Raw genomic sequence first — 18,034 nt, forward strand, 5'->3', positions numbered from 1 at the left:
CGTCTGGGGTAAACCATGGAAAGCTGTGTAGGTATGTATATTTGCGTGTGTGGACGTATGTATATACATGTGTATGGGGGTGGGTTGGGCCATTTCTTTCGTCTGTTTCCTTGCGCTACCTCGCAAACGCGGGAGACAGCGGCACAAAAAAAAAAAAAATGAATTAGGTAGTGGTGCAGCAGTATCTGTGGTTGTGGTACCTGGTAACTGTGGTATTGGGTGGAGCCTGACACCAACATTAGTTAAGACTCGTATCAATACCTAGTAATATTGGCAGCAGGTGGGTAGTGTCAAGGGATATTGCACCACCAATAACCAAGCCTACATGATGAATGGCACTACCCATTCCTTACTGACCTGCCATTCACCGTGACGCACCGTGCATCATTCATCATGACGAGCCACAGATACTCCCTCTCATTATCGCGGTGAGCAGTCATTGATAATATATGATTATGGCCTTGCGGAACCCATTACGATGATGGCCCTATGTAAGCTCTCAGAGGACGACGTGACGTAAGGTTCTGTAAAACTACAGGACACAGACGGATAGAGACACGAGAGATACGGTTGGTCACTCGCAGAATTTTCCTAATTTTCCTTAAAAACAACTGATGAAAAAAGAGACATTCAATGTCTTTACTATTTGTGGCCCTGACATAACTGGCAAACATTCTTCTTCATTTTATGTTCGAGGCGCGTTTATTACCTGTGACCATGACAGGCTGAGCCTCACTGTTTGGTCAAAACTGTGATAGTGGAGTGCTAATATTGACAAGCGACCCGGGCCAGCCTTGATGTGCTTCTTGCTGCTTGGAAGCAAACTCGTGGATGTCCTGACGTCAAAATTAGGGTCAGTAATAAATGTTCTCAATATTTCATCAACGTCTTACTGAAGTTCAGATACGATAATTATGTTCGCTTATGATTCTCATAAATTGTGTTGGCTCACACTACCCTTCGATTTTATTGACATTTGCTTCTGCAAATATGTCTCCGTGATCACAAAATGGTGACTAGTGTTTTGCATGATTCTGTTTGGTCAAATCAGGCAGGCAAACGCAAACTCTTGTAAACACCCCCATCCCCCCGCCACTTGCACGACTCTACGTCCATAGTTAAAGCCCTACAGACTAGTCACTTGACTTTCTCACAGTTTCATACACCCTGATCCAGCACACATGGCAGCACATTGCCTCCCATATACCACGCAGATTCACTCTCATTCTATCCCATGCAAGCCTCTTACCCTCCTGAATGTTTACGCCCCGGTACCCCAGAGCCTCCACCACTATATCCTTCCACATCCTTCTCGGTAACCACCTTGCCTTTTCTCCCATCTATAAATAGACCTTTCAAGAAAGATGCACTCTGGTCATAACTGTCAATGTGAATGTGGTAACGAGCCAACTATCGATAGTACTACATCAAAAGCGAACGTATGTTGAGAGGATATTCATACTCAATTCTAAAGTAGTGAACTGGATAACAGGCGTGACGTAGTGACATCTTAGTACCCTCTGAACCACGAAGACGTCCTAGGGTCACTGAGGGGTCTTCCTTTGAGAGGCATCATAGATGGGGATAATAGCAGGTCATAGATCACACTTCCTGCAGGGAGCCATGTGGGTCTGAATGGTCGCAAGTCAAATCGAACACAATAGGTCTGTTTGTTGAAGACTTGTCACTTGCAACCAGGTCAGGGTTTGGACAACCTCACCCTATTTTTGACCTTGATATAAGCCATGATATATATATATATATATATATATATATATATATATATATATATATATATATATATATATATATATATATTTTTTTTTATTTTGTGCTTTTTTTTTCTTTGCTTTGTCGCTGTCTCCCGCGTTTGCGAGGTAGCGCAAGGAAACAGACGAAAGAAACGGCCCAACCCACCCCCATACACATGTATATACATACACGTCCACACACGCAAATATACATACCTACACAGCTTTCCATGGTTTACCCCAGACGCTTCGCATACCCTGATTCAATCCACTGACAGCACGTCAACCCCGGTATACCACATCGATCCAATTCACTCTATTCCTTGCCCTCCTTTCACCCTCCTGCATGTTCAGGCCCCGATCACACAAAATCTTTTTCACTCCATCTTTCCACCTCCAATTTGGTCTCCCACTTCTCCTCGTTCCCTCCACCTCCGACACATATATCCTCTTGGTCAATCTTTCCTCACTCATTCTCTCCACGTGCCCAAACCATTTCAAAACACCCTCTTCTGCTCTATCAACCACGCTCTTTTTATTTCCACACATCTCTCTTACCCTTACGTTCCTTACTCGACCAAACCACCTCACACCACACATTGTCCTCAAACATCTCATTTCCAGCACATCCATCCTCCTGCGCACAACTCTATCCATAGCCCACGCCTCGCAACCATACAACATTGTTGGAACCACTATTCCTTCAAACATACCCATTTTTGCTTTCAGAGATAATGTTCTCGACTTCCACACATTCTTCAAGGCTCCCAGGATTTTCGCCCCCTTCCCCACCCTATGATTTACTTCCGCTTCCATGGTTCCATCAGCTGCCAGATCCACTCCCAGATATCTAAAACACTTTACTTCCTCCAGTTTTTCTCCATTCAAACTTACCTCCCAATTGACTTGACCCTCAACCCTACTGTACCTAATAACCTTGCTCTTATTCACATTTACTCTTAACTTTCTTCTTTCACACACTTTACCAAACTCAGTCACCACTTTCTGCAGTTTCTCACATGAATCAGCCACCAGCGCTGTATCATCAGCGAACAACAACTGACTCGCTTTCCAAGCTCTCTCATCCCCAACAGACTTCATACTTGCCCCTCTTTCCAAAACTCTTGCATTCACCTCCCTAACAACCCCATCCATAAACAAATTAAACAACCATGGAGACATCACACACCCCTGCCGCAAACCTACATTCACTGAGAACCAATCACTTTCCTCTCTTCCTACACTTGAAGAATGTGTGGAAGTCGAGAACATTATCTCGGAAAGCAAAAATGGCTATGTTTGAAGGAATAGTGGTTCTAACAATGTTGTATGGTTGCGAGGCGTGGGCTATGGATAGAGTTGTGCGCAGGAGGGTGGATGTGCTGGAAATGAGATGTTTGAGGACAATATGTGGAGTGAGGTGGTTTGATCGAGTAAGTAATGTAAGGGTAAGAGAGATGTGTGGAACTAAAAAGAGAGTGGTTGAGAGAGCAGAAGAGGGTGTTTTGAAATGGTTTGGGCACATGGAGAGAATGAGTGAGGAAAGATTGACAAAGAGGATATATGTGTCAGAGGTGGAGGGAACGAGGAGAAGTGGGAGACCAAATTGGAGGTGGAAAGATGGAGTGAAAAAGATTTTGAGTGATCGGGGCCTGAACATGCAAGAGGGTGAAAGACGGGCAAGGAATAGAGTGAATTGGATCGATGTGGTATACCGGGGTCGACGTGCTGTCAATGGATTGAATCAGGGCATGTGAAGCGTCTGGGGTAAACCATGGAAAGTTTTGTGGGGCCTGGATGTGGAAAGGGAGCTGTGGTTTCGGGCATTATTGCATGACAGCTGGAGACAGTGTGAGCGAATGGGGTCTTTGTTGTCTTTTCCTGGCGCTGCCTCGAGCACATGAGAGGGGAGGGGGATGTTATTCCGTGTGTGGCGGGGTGGCGATGGGGGTTAGTAGGGGCAGACAGTGTGAATTGTGTGCATGTGTGTATATGTGTGTGTCTGTGTGTGTATATAAGTGAGTACGTTGGGATGTGTGGGTGTGTATGTTTGCGTGTGTGGTCGTGTGTGTGTGTGCATGTGGGTGGGGGTGGGTTGGGCCATTTCTTTCGTCTGTTTCCTTGCGCTACCTCGCAGGCGCGGGAGACAGCGACAAAGCAAAAAAAAATATATATATTTATATATTTCTATCTATTTTGCTTTGTCGCTGTCTCCCGCGTTTGCGAGGTAGCGCAAGGAAACAGACGAAAGAAATGGCCCAACCCACCCCCATACACAATGTATATACATACACGTCCACACACGCATATAAACATACCTATACATCTCAATGTACACATATATATACACACACAGACACATACATATATACCCATGCACACAATTCACACTGTCTGCCTTTATTCATTCCCATCGCCACCTCGCCACACATGGAATACCATCCCCCTCCCCCCTCATGTGTGCGAGGTAGCACTAGGAAAAGACAACAAAGGCCCCATTCGTTCTTACTCAGTCTCTAGCTGTCATGCAATAATGCCCGAAACCACAGCTCCCTTTCCACATCCAGGCCCCACACATCTTTCCATGGTTTACCCCAGACGCTTCACATGCCTTGATTCAATCCACAGACAGCACGTCATCCCCGGCATACCACATCGATCCAATTCACTCTATTCCTTGCCCTCCTTTCACCCTCCTGCATTTTCAGGCCCCGATCACACAAAATCTTTTTCACTCCATCTTTCCACCTCCAATTCGGTCTCCCACTTCTCCTCGTTCCCTCCATCTCCGACACATATATCCTCTTGGTCAATCTTTCCTCACTCATTCTCTCCATGTGCCCAAACCATTTCAAAACACCCTCTTCTGCTCTCTCAACCACGCTCTTTTTATTTCCACACATCTCTCTTACCCTTACATTACTTACTCGATTAAACCACCTCACACCACACATTGTCCACAAACATCTCATTTCCAGCACATCCACCCTCCTGCGCACAACTCTATCCATAGCCCACGCCTCGCAACCATACAACATTGTTGGAACCACTATTCCTTCCAACATACCCATTTTTGCTTTCCGAGATAATGTTCTCGACTTCCACACATTCTTCAAGGCTCCCAGGATTTTCGCCCCCTCCCCCACCCTATATATATATATCTTTCTTTTCTTTTAAACTATCCGCCATTTCCCGCATTAGCGAGGTAGCGTTAAGAACAGAGGACTGGGCCTTTGTGGAATATCCTCACCTGGCCCCCCTCTGTTCCTTCTTTTGGAAAATTAAAAAAAGAAAGAAAAAAAAAAAAACGAGAGGGGAGGATTTCCAGCCTCCTGCTCCCTCCCCTTTTAGTCGCCTTCTACGACACGCAGGGAATACGTGGGAAGTATTCTTCATCCCCTATCCCCAGGGATATATATATATATATATATATATATATATATATATATATATATATATATATATATATATATATATATATATATATATTATCCCTGGGGATAGGGGATTAAGAATACTTCCCACGTATTCCCTGCGTGTCGTAGAAGACGACTAAAAGGGGAGGGAGCGGGGGGCTGGAAATCCTCCCCTCTCTTTTTTTTTTTTTTCCAAAAGGAGGAACAGAGGAGGGCCAGGTGAGGATATCCCACAAAGGCCCAGTCCTCTGTTCTTAACGCTACCTCGCTAACGAGGGAAATGGCGAATAGTTTAAAAAAAAAAGAATATATATATATATATACATATATATATATATATATATATATATATATATATATATATATATATATATATATATATATATATATATATATCTTTTTTCATTTCATATTATTTTATTTGCTTTGTCGCTGTCTCCCGCGTTAGCGAGGTAGCGCAAGGAAACAGACGAGAGAATGGCCCAAACCCACCCACATACATATGTATATACATACACGTCCACACACGCAAATATACATACCTATACATCTGAACGTACACATATATATATATACACACAGACATATACATATCTAAACATGTATATAATTCACAGTGTCTGCCTTTATTCATTCCCATCGCCACCCCGCCACACATGAAATAACAACCCCCTCCCCCCTTATGTGCACGAGGTAGCGCTAGGAAAAGACAACAAAGGCCACATTCGTTCACATTCAGTCTCTAGCTGTCATGTATAATGCACCGAAACCACAGCTCTCTTTCCACATCCAGGCCCCACACAACTTTCCATGGTTTACCCCAGACGCTTCACATGCCCTGGTTCAATCCATTGACAGCACGTCGATCCCGGTATTCCACATCGTTCCAATTCACTCTATTCCTTGCATGCCTTTCACCCTTCCGCATGTTCAGGCCCCGATCGCTCAAAATCTTTTTCACTCCATCCTTCCACCTCCAATTTGGTCTCCCACTTCTCGTTCCATCCACCTCTGACACATATATCCTCTTTTAGGGGGTGAACTATAGATACTAGAAGTATAAATTACAACTGATTTACATCTTTTTTCTTTGAGGGGTTTTCTAATCATAAGTATTAGACGTATAAATCTATTAAAAGTATAAATCTGTAAAGGATGAATTGTCAAGATGAGATGAGCATGTGACTGATGGTTGAACCTGAGAGGTTAAAATCACGAGGAAATAATTTCCGTACATCACCCGTTCACCTGATGTTGCTGTCTTCAGGAGAACAGGTATAGCATGCTATGTCTATAGGAAGCTGTGCAGATACAGCATGCTGTACATATATGCATTAATATATACACTTACAGAGTGCCATACGATACAGCATACTACACACTTAACAGAATCCTAAACAAATGCAGCATGCTTTACAGATGCTATACCCACTTATAGCAGCAGGAGCTTAATGTGACATGCATTTAACAATCATTCGCCCGCAGAACTATTGTTTAAACCGAGTCATCTTACGCCAGGCAGCGGCGTACGGGTGTTCTTGCTGCAGGACGACATGTGGGCGCCCCCTCGCCTGGACGCGTACATCAGGTATGACCTGTGGCGGTTCCACGCTTCGAACCCCGCCGTCACCGACTCCTTCACCGTCTGCTACCGCGTCCTGCACACCGAGATGGTCAAGGAGGTCTTCCACCTCTCCTACGCTGAGTCTGCCACGAACATCAACACACTGGGCCTTTGTGAGTACGTCATAGGGCGACACAGGACAACAGTAAGTACGAGTAAAAGGCTTTTCCTCCTTTTTGGCCAATATGGCCACTTGGGTTTTCTTATCAAGGGTCTCTCTTCTTTGTGGAGAGAGAGAGAGAGAGAGAGAGAGAGAGAGAGAGAGAGAGAGAGAGAGAGAGAGAGAGAGAGAGAGAGAGAGAGAGAGGAATAAGGTAAGACCACCTCGCTTGGCCCCTGAGTCTGTGTGGTCTTTGTATCTGTATATATGGCCAGACCACCTCGCTTGGGTCTGTGTGGTCTGTGTATCAATGTAGCTCAACGGAAGGACTGGCTACTGGCGGTGCAGGAGACGTACAGGCTGGTCCTAGCGTGGAAAATGAGTCCTGAGTAACATGCGGGGCCTTGTGGCAGGAGTTAATACCTCCTGTCAAAAGCCAATGGGTTTATCTGACTGTTCCAAGCGGCTCCTGCACTGGTTATCTACGACAGGCAAGATGAACGAACACAGGCCCTCACGTCAAGAGAGAATCACTGACCACCCGGAGCTAAGGTCTTGTCTCCCAGCGCCGGTACAAGTATTGTCACGTCAGAGGTCACGTAGGGGTCACATGAGGTCAGTTGCTTTAATGAGATCATCAGCTGGGGTGAGTGATTTGACCATCACCTCATTAGTGAGATAAAACAGGACCTATATTCATTCGTTATGAATGAACTCTACTCCCCTGATCATATACTTCGTTATAACACAACTACAGTCATCCGGCATACTTTTGTTCGCTATTATCCACACACGTTATGGAAGCACAAGTTTGTGATGGCTGTATCAGGCCACATTAGGTGTTCCCAAGTCTACAATGAACCGCAATCATAATCAATAGTGTATCCACTGAACTGCTTCGCGCAACGTAATAAATAGATTCCTCGGCATTCGGCTGAAAATACAAGTTGATTTAGCGTTCCAATTCTGTTTTAGTACTATGTTCGCTATAATACTCCTTATTCGTTATATGTCCTCCATTCTTACAAAAAGCATTCTCTGTTCGTTGTAAGATTTCCTATTACACTATAAAGGCACCTTTTTGTCGCTTCAAGTCCTCCGTACTTGCTTATGTATGTACTCTACGTCTACGACAAGTGATGTTAGGTCACTGTATCCTATCTATGGTGAAGTACAGAGATGGCAGGAGAGAGGGAGAATCAAGTGAAGAATGAAGGGGCGTGAGGGGGGGGGGGGGAGAAAATTACAGAAAATAGGTACAAAATCTTAAAGAAGAAAACGGTGCATAGGGTAGGGGAAACTCTTACATACACATCACCTTGGCGCCTAACTCTTATCTCCCTTATACAACGGCCACAAGAAATATATTAACATACTTAAACAAGAACGGGACGTGCACATAACAAAAACGTCCAAGTAAGCATGACTCGTGTGACAGAGAACACCCATATTTCCCGCAGTTTCATCCTTACAAAAGAAAAAACTTCGAGTCTCATGAACAGGTGGATGAAACAATGAATCAGAAATCCCCCTCCGGTATTTCATTTATCTTCTTGAGGAGACCACAAGACCTAGAATATACTAAAGTACATTTCTTCAGTGTTCTTTATTATATTTTTCCCCTTTACCATTCAACCTTACCGGGGGGGGGGGGGGGGGTCACCAAAATGAAATCATTCACATTAAAGAGAAGGTCACCAGTAGAACTCTGCATACAGAAAGCCACGATGGTGTTCTGAAATAGGGAGTGGGGTTCAAAGTGCTTCAGAAAATGGGAGTAAAAGAGTTTCGGAGACTAAATACGGCAGGAGTGACAGGAATGGGGCAATAGTTAGATGGTCTAAAACAGTCTCTTTTCGTACAATGGACTGAACCAAGGCGCGTTTCCATGAACAAGGACGAGCCTGGATATTAAGACAGAGACTTAACAGTCGATCAAGCACTAAAGTACACTCTAAGGCACCCTCCTCTAAGACTTGCGACAGCACAACTTCCAGTCCATGCATTTATTTCCATAAGGTTATAACAAAGATGTTTTCACATACTTAGGATTCCAGCCTGATGATTTCCGTCATCCCTTCTTGTTGACAGTTTTCCAGGGCGAGACTATGTTGGGTTTCTACCAGAGCAACATACAGTGGAGCTTCAGAGAGTTCAAGAACCCGCGAGTGATGCACACCTGGCAACACTACTGCCACGTCTTCACCTCTGGCAAGTACGCCATATATATCGACGGTGACCTCAAGTACAGAGGTCAAGTGTCGTCCTCGAGGTTGGAGGTAACCTTCAACGGTACGGTGGTGCTTGGCCAGGAGCAGGACGCTGTGGGGGGCGGGTTCATCGCCACAGAAATGTTCCGGGGTCGTATGGCCCAGTATAACATCTGGGACCGGCCACTACCACATCAGGAGATACAAGGAATGGCCACCTGTAGCAGACAACATCATGGAAATATATTATCCTCTGACGTCCATGATGGTGACTTCTTCAACGTCGCCACCGAGGACGTCAGCATGGAGACCTTCTGCCAGGACCTTCAACAATATATCATAATTCCTGCAAACCTTGCATTCTCTGATGCCGCCAGCTTCTGCCAAAGGACGGGGTCTGTTATGTACACCCCAGACTCTGCAGCAAGTAACTCCGAACTACACAGAAGAGGCCAGACCTTCGTGGACTCCTGCACTTACTTCCTGTGGCTCGGAGTGACGGACGAGGCAGAAGAGGGCGTCTGGCGGAGCCTCGCCACCAACGACACAGTCGAGACTTTCTTCGAGAGGAAAGACGCCAACGCACCGAACACAAACTGCGTCAGTATGATACAAGTATCAGGGATGTGGTACCCAGAGAGTTGCACCAGCAAAAGCCTCAGGTGTTTCCCCTGCGAGGCGAGGCCCTCAAGCTTCATGCTACTCAGGGGCCTGTGTTTCCCCGCAGGGTACATGAGGTCCTTCGAGATCCTCGACTCCAAGAACGGCACACCGTTCTTCCATGGCCTCTACGGTTATAACATGTACCGCTCCCCCGACGGAACTTGGAATCTGTTCGATTCAGAGGAGAGCCAGGTTGTCGCCAAACTTCCACCGGCTCCTAGTGGCTTATATCCCATCGGCACCCACCACTGGCAACTGATGAGGCCTGTCTGTGACCATCCAGTGGGCAGTACCATAACCACGGGCTTGTCCACCTGTGAGGACGACCAGTTCATGTGTTCCAACGGGGACTGTATCTCGCGACTGAGCCGTTGCGACACCCTCGACGACTGTGTGGACCAGTCGGACGAGGAGGACTGTGGCACAATTACCATTCCCGAAAACTACCGTCGGCATAAGTTGCCCAAGAACAACACCAAGGGCCAACCCCTTCTTCTGGTGGCCCACATCGAGGTACTCAGGTTCGTGCAGATCAAAGACACCCAGAACGCCGTCAGTATCGAGTTCTACACTCACCTGTACTGGCAGGACTTCAGAATCACGTACAGAAATCTTCACAGGAAAACTTCCGCAATAACAAAGGATGAAATGGAGCGACTGTGGCGTCCGATCTTGGAGTTCTCAAATGTCATGAGCGGCCAAGCTAAGTTCCTGAAGGCGTTTATGACTGTGGACAAGAAAGGAGAGGCCCTCCCGCCAGACATCAACCAAGCGAAGATGGGTAAGATTTGACCACAGATAAGTTAAAAGGTGTATCTCATACACAGAGATTCTGCCCCTAAGAGAGTTGATCCCAATTCATTTCTCAGATAAACTAGTGTAGGAAATGATCAATATACTTACCCACTAATCATGAAATACATAAATAATTATTGCTTTCAATATTGGCACGGCTTCTGAACCTGACCCTAAAGGATCGGGTCAGTGACCTCGCTATCATAAGCCAAAGACCATTATGCTGTTAAGAGGTTAAGAGACATTTTTGAATAGGCTATATACATTTTTTTCTATATACAAATGATATAAATTTTGTCTTTACTACGGATAGACGTTGAGCCACAGCACTCCATTACTGCAGACTGGGTGTACCCAAGCAGCTCTGGCTTGTTGCATTTGAGTAGCCATTACACCGGGAGGTTCGTGTGCGTCTTCAACATGTTCTACTATCCGTTCGACACACAGCGGTGTCTGCTGGCAATGCATCCTGCTGCCACCATCAGAGACTTCGTCGGCTTCGCCAACATCAGCGTTGCCTACCGCGGGGAGGAGATCCTGGCTTCCTACACCGTCGGTGGATTCAGGGTCCATATGACCTCAGACTCCACAATGAAAGTATGTCAGTGTGTCGTATCTGATTATCACAGTGGGGGTGGGCATTCTCATGCATTACTTAAATATAATCTACTCTCGACATGGTAACTTTGGCACAAACCATCTTTGGGCGGGTACTGCTTCACTGGACGAGATTCCTCCCGCTGTGCTGAACCTATAGCGGAGTTCATCTTGCCTGGACTCAATTTGTGACGAGCTTTCACAAACATACATGCTGCGTTGCCTCTGGTGTACAGGAAACCCAGTGGTAATCGTCTCAGAATTAGTTAGGGTGTTTTAGTCATGATTAGCAGCTGTGTTAAGATGCATGCCACATCACTTCTACCACTGTTATTAGATCTAAAATTCAATGACTAGGAATTCGGAATTTAGTTTTATAAGAAACAGTAATTTGTAAAAGAATGGGGGCGTCACAAACAGTGTGGCCCTTGTTGCCAGGGTTATGAATCATCCACGCCTCTTGAGAGACTGAAGCCTGATTGAACTACAAAGACACAATACGTTCTTACTGATTACCCTCATTCCCTCCCTTCCTCCCTTGGACAAGACGGTGTTCGAGATGATATATGGGCCATAGCACATGGCACCAATCATCCAGCCCCGACTATCGAACAGGTGATTATATAATTCCCCGTCTCCAATCCCCTGACATTACCTAACCTAACCTTACACACACATGTATATCATGAGAAGTTCACACTATCCTCTCTGGTGCTGAGCAGAGCCAGATAAACAGTCCCTATCCAGGATAGTGTGTTTGTGAATGATAAAAGTCAATTACTAGTTGTATAACTCTAGTATCTATGTACAACATGGGTGTTGTAGGTTGTAACAATATGCTGTAAGTCGTAATCTTGTCTTGCAGGCCCTAATCATGTCTATTTGGTTGTAATCATGCCCTGAGGGTCGCAATCATGTGTTGTCGACCCTAATCATGTAGGTCCTAATCATGTTTTTAGTCCCTAAACATGTCTTGCGGTTCCTGCCTGATCAAGTCTCTGGTCCGGCAGGTGGAGTTTCTGCTTACACGTCAACCCATGACAACAGTCATGTCAGTCTTCATCCCTACCATGATGTTGGTGGCTATTGGCTACTCCACACTACACCTCGACCTCGCTCTCATGCAGGTACTAATAAGTTGTACCAAACAATGGATTCTGTCTAGTTCATCAACACAGCTGTTTAATCAACCATTAGGTGGTTCTCAAGTGTTTACCCTATCATCCAAGTTGTCTACTGCAACCAGGTGGTTCAGGTGTCTAACTGTTAAGTTGTCTACACCAACCGTTAGGTACTTCATATGGCATACCACCCTAGTTGTCCCCACCAACCATTACGTGTTCCCCTAAACTCGTCTCTCAATCACGCATTCGCGACTGTCACATTGTATACGTAGGGAAGGCCACACACAATCCTTACGCGCACTACAGATATAAACCTTCAAACTTTTGACATAAAAACAATTGAACTTGCTGGTAAATGGTACTCAGGTTCAGCTGTTTTTTTTTTTTTTTCTTTTCAATGTTCCCTGACAGTGAAATGCTCCTGATGCGTGAAATACTCGTCCGCCATCCCCTACCTATTCCAACATCGCTACACGCAAACCCTACTTTATATATAACCATAAAATCAACGTCTTCAAAACGGCCAAAACCCTGTCCTCCTACAACCAGTGTGTGAGGAAGGGGTAACCCAACCCATGCAATGAGGCCTCTGGTCTCGAGCACAACGCAGTTGAAAATTGTCAATCTGGCCGATTTATCTTTCACAGGCGGCAATTTATCTTCCGTGGCCAGTTCATCTTTCATAGGCAGTTTAACTTTCAAAGAAAGTTTATCTCTCAAAACTAAAACCAGCTGAGAAATCAGAGCTAAAAGCAGGAATGGAATGGCTGGTTTAGCATAAGGATATAGGCAGCCCGTCTTTCAAAACACTGCAGAAAGCAGTATCATAAAACCCGGTACAACCATGGGTTTGGGCAGTTTGACTTTCAGACACCTTCAGTGGAACACATGCGGCATCACATTCCATACGGAATTCCTGATATCATCGCGGAAAATCCCTTGTACTTACACAGTGGTCACACACGAAGAACTTACCGTCGTCACGTCAAAATATGCCCTGCCCAGGGCTCAAATGTGTGCAACAGAATGGTCATATATTCAGCACTACTGCAGACTGGTAACGTAGTACTGTAATCAGTACAACACATGTACCACTAATACAGAATAGTAATGTACTACTGTATTCAATCTACTACAAAATCGTCATCTACTACTGTATTCAAAACAGGTACAAAAGGGAAGCAAACTATAGTCTTAATAATAGTAATAATAATAATAATAATGATAATAATAATAATGAGAAATATTCAAAATAAACCAAAGGGAACACCCCAATCGATTTCGTATTGAAATTTCAAAGTGCTTAGTATTTTCAGCCTTTGCCAGCAACTGATCCACAAACAGATGCCACACTTCTCTTTACGTAAGGCTTTCCCTACCTACTCTCCTTTCATAATCCTGCTCAACATTGCTCTCTTGTTTTATATCCTGTCTCGTTCCAGACAAACTACATCCCTCTTCCTATCACCTAATATAGTCCTCACTAACCTTTTTCCATAAGTCGACCACACTGAATGTCCAACTGTCTGATGAGGGCAGCACCTACAGATGGAAAGGTGAATAAAATTAGATGCTAAGGTAATAAGAAAATAATAAAGATAGGTAAAAAAAAATGACCCTCCTTAGAACTTTATGTCCATACACCTCTCAAAGAGGTCATAAATTGAGTGTTCTCTGTACTTTCTAATATTTCTAATTTTGTACAATCCTTCGACTATCTGTCCAATTGCCATGATGCAAAGCTTTTTCTTGTACTCCTCCGAATAACTGGCACTTCTTACCTACAAAAGCCGTCTATACTTCTCTCTCTGTTTCACTAAATACTTTACCTCCTTATCCTATCACTCACTACTTTTTCCTATACCATGATACCACACCCTCCACTTACCACCCACACACATGCTGTCTTCTTACATTACCTTCCAATCCCTTCTCAGTCTCTCCTGGAATCTCTCTGGCCATTTTTTCCAAAGCTCATTCATCTTTTCACCTACGTCATTTCCTCCTATATTCCCAACGGAAACGTTCATATTTGTCTCCAACAAGAGAATAATCAAGACTTTCAACCTGCCGACTCTCTCGAGACGTTCACAACCAACAACCTCTTCTTCGCATGTTTGTCGATTAGTATACAGTCTATAAACGGCCGTTGGTGACCCGAAACCCTTGCTCAACCAAGTCTGTTTCTCAAAAAGCAAGTCTTCCAAACAAGCATTTCTCTCTTAGCACATGACACTCTTTTCTGCACTCATCATCTAAACCAGCGACTTCCAAAGCATTCCGACCATACTCTTCACTCCCTCGTCGCCCTCTTCAACATTTGAACCCTCTCACACCAAGATTCGAAAACTCTTGTATTAATACAGCCTGAGCACTCACTCAACTCCACTCCAAATGCACAGAGAACTAACACCCAGTGTAATGACCCTTAAGTGTTCCCCTCCCTAGGTCCGCCTGCCAGTGAGCCTGACGACGCTGTTGGTGCTGTACACGCTCTTCAACCAGACATCCTCCTCCCTGCCTAAGACAGCATACGTCAAGCTGATTGACGTGTGGTTCTTCCTCTGCATCTGCACGCTTTTCGTCATCATACTGTTCCACGTGTTCGTCCAGAAGTTCGACGTACCCGTCGCCGGGAATATCGTCCACGTCGGAGGCGCCAAGCCCGCGCCCAGGTACACGTCCGCCCAGCGAGCCTTACAGATCATGCGTTCCCGCCTGGTTCCTCTGCTTCTGCTGGTGTGCCTTGTGGCCTTTTGGAGCACCATGGTAGTGGGGAGCAACAGACAGAGGAACGCTAGCCAGGGAGTCGACGGCGGCTCCTGAGATCTCTTGAAAGACGTACAGCCAACAAAAAACTATCTTCACACCTCTTGTGCCAGACAATAAGACACAGTAGACGAAGTATTTTGACATATGTTCTAGGGGTCTTGCCTAACAGAGGAACATTAGCTAGAGCGTCGACGGGCAAAACCTGAGTTCTCCTGAACGATATACACCCAACAAAAACTAACTTTACACTTTTTTGTGACTGAAACTAATACACAATGGACGAAGGATTTTGATACATGCTCTGGAAGTCATGCCTGACAAAGCTTTCTATACCTTACTCCAGTATGTTTCATGACATCAACTGCACAATCTCCCATCTAGGTTTATGTAACAAGAACTAAATACTGTCAAGAACATGGAGACCTGATGTTCCTTGTTATGCACACACACACACACACACCTTGCTCTAAAGCTGTATCATGATAAGTTATTTAGTAACTAATATGGCCTTTAAGTTCCGTTATATCTCATGTTTATTTTTTTTGTTTACCTATATTCAATAAACCGTGGATTATCATTATTAGTGAAAAAAATCGACCGATCTCAGTCGGACACCATATCCGAACACCCACATAACTGACCATTATGAACCGGACTCCCTCGCATCCGAACACACTCATATCTAGACACCCACAAAATCTGTTTTATTTAGTTCTACGTTTTCTTTTAAAGGTATTGCATGGGTATCTATACCATTCTGTCCCTGGTACCCGGCTGTCGACCAGTCCTGAGAGGGGGGATGAAATGCTGGGTTGGCCTTGAGCCGGATGCCCATGGGCCCTGTCTAGGATTCGAACCCTGGTGGGTTCACGCGTGATTTATAGCCGGCAACGTTAACCAGAACACTAGGGGGTTTAGTGTCACAGTTCATAGTCTCCTGGTAAAATATAATAAGGCGATGCAAACCCACATTCCGTTTTCTTCTTACCGTAAGGAATTGATTATATTCATGATTATGATTGACATCAGAGTCTTGTAAGTTATTTATGCAAATCCATGGTTGAACCTCATTTTCTCCAGCCATTTCTTTGCTACATTAGATGTAGTCAACCCGCGCCATCTCTACGTTCTCATAAGCACGTATTCTTGTACATTTATTTTTGGTGTAGCCTATAAGCCTTATCTAACGTTCCCTGAACAGTATCCCTAAAAAGGCATTTCGTGTGGATAACAGGAGAACCAGCTTCCTTTTTTTATCATGTTATTTGCCACCTAGAGATTACCCTTATTTTTTGTGGGGTCGCCTTTTCCCGGTAACTCGAACGCCAAGTTGAAATGGGTCATCTTTCTCCCCGATAACTCGAACGTTCGCATTGTTGAAATATATTGACGCAATCACAGCCTCCTTCTCGACCTGGGTGTATTTTCAAGATGTTTATTTATGATAATTTAAGACTCTCGTAGTGTAATTGATATCTTGGATATATATATATATATATATATATATATATATATATATATATATATATATATATATATATATAGTGTCGGAATGGATGGTGGTCAGATAAAAGATAAGCGTTCGGGAATTAGAGAGTTCGTTCTGTAGGCAGTAATGGCGGCGAGCAAAAAACAAAAGAACTTCGCTTCCCGTAGTGACCGCGGTTCTCGCCTGCCGCCGCTCAGTAAATCATTATGTTTATCTTATATTTAGCGCCATTTTTTTTTTGTTTGTGTGTGTGTGTGTGTGTGTGTGTGTGTGGTGTGTGTGTGTGTGTGTGTGTGTGTGTGTGTATTTTATACATTCCTCGAGCAGACTTGTATGTTTTGTAATGGCTCGCGAAGAGATGTTCGATATAATCATCACAACCCATCTTGTGTGTCAACATGCAAATGAGAAACGTCTTCCTTGTCATAGCTTTTTTCCAGGACCGTTTACGCGGGTGATTCATGAAGATAACTCGCCATAAAAACAGTAAAGGTGAAGCTAACCATAAGGAGAGCTATGGACGGAGGCGACGAGTTTCGCTCCCACTAGAGGGTACGATACCAATCATCTCAAAGTACGATAGTGGGAGGTTAGGCCGACCACAAAACCGATGTTGAGTACTATAACGGCTCTTCGCTCGTGATGGATGGAGGAACGCGTTAATGTCTTGAATAACACGAGACTCGTTGGACTGGAATGGAAGGAACAATTGTATCAATTTGGACCTACATGTTTTTGCCTTCACATTATTCATATAACAAAATACGCGTTCGTTCGTGGCTTATTAGAATTGGAGGATATCCTTTCGGCTTAACAGCTGACAGCGATACGCTGCACTAGTGTGGGTAAGTGCGACTGGGTTTTTGGAAATCATAGAAATAATGGGATGGTGGATTTCCTTTTGCGCTCCGTGCTGCATGTGGGAAGTGCACCTGGCACGAATGGCTCGGGCTGTTGTGGCCTTCGACCCCGTAACAAGTGGAAAGGTCGCTCAAATCACAGCAGTTTACTGTCACCACAACTGCCCACCACCACCACAGCTACAGTTCAACACAACCACAGCAACCCACCACTACCAAACATACCAACACAACTGCAGTCCATCACCACAATAGCTCCACCTCCACAACCCAACCACCACCATATCATCACAACAACCCCACCACCACCACAAGCCACCACCACCATCAGAGATCATCACCACCACCACCACCACAGGATTACAACCCGTAACATTTCGTGGCAATAAGTTGCCGTCAGTGACGGGTTAGGTAGGGTGGGACCGATGCCACCTCGATAAGGTCGTCATCCCACGTTAAGCCAAGGCAGTAACGGCCGTATCGGGTGTTGCTGGCCCTTCCTCTTGCCCCAAACCCGTGGCAGCATCTGCATAAGTTGTCTGGCGTGTGGCAGGCGGCTCGTTATTCGACCCTATGTCCCTACAACGAGAAGGGAATCTCATTGTTTACGTATTTTAGTGTGACGTCATCGGA

The 18,034-nt window shown here is 44.8% G+C and overlaps 2 protein-coding genes across 2 annotated transcripts in view; one reads left to right on the forward strand and one right to left on the reverse strand.

Annotated features, from left to right (window-relative positions):
• Window positions 1–18,034, reverse strand: part of LOC139764861 (solute carrier family 2, facilitated glucose transporter member 3-like) — a 252,485-nt gene that overhangs the window by 185,750 nt on the left and 48,701 nt on the right. The window contains exon 2 of the mRNA XM_071691879.1: window positions 13,769–13,822. The gene's annotated coding sequence lies outside the window, so the exon portion shown is untranslated. The remainder of the gene's footprint in view (window positions 1–13,768; window positions 13,823–18,034) is intronic.
• LOC139764860 (uncharacterized) lies at window positions 8,574–15,506 on the forward strand. Its single transcript, XM_071691875.1, has 4 exons — window positions 8,574–10,545; window positions 10,903–11,156; window positions 12,167–12,283; window positions 14,729–15,506. Exons 1-4 carry the CDS (start codon window positions 9,000–9,002, stop codon window positions 15,104–15,106), a joined length of 2,295 nt encoding a protein of 764 aa, XP_071547976.1. The 5' UTR covers window positions 8,574–8,999; the 3' UTR covers window positions 15,107–15,506.

Source organism: Panulirus ornatus, chromosome 51 (assembly GCF_036320965.1).
Source record: "Panulirus ornatus isolate Po-2019 chromosome 51, ASM3632096v1, whole genome shotgun sequence".
Classification (NCBI taxonomy): domain Eukaryota; kingdom Metazoa; phylum Arthropoda; class Malacostraca; order Decapoda; family Palinuridae; genus Panulirus; species Panulirus ornatus.

Excerpts from the sequence above, each read along its gene's own strand:
- LOC139764860 (XM_071691875.1), top strand. The coding sequence starts at position 9,000 with ATGTTGGGTTTCTACCAGAGCAACATACAGTGGAGCTTCAGAGAGTTC. Across the intron at positions 10,546-10,902 it reads CATCAACCAAGCGAAGATGG|ACTGGGTGTACCCAAGCAGC; the intron begins GTAAGATTTGAC and ends CCATTACTGCAG. Across the intron at positions 12,284-14,728 it reads TCGACCTCGCTCTCATGCAG|GTCCGCCTGCCAGTGAGCCT; the intron begins GTACTAATAAGT and ends TCCCCTCCCTAG.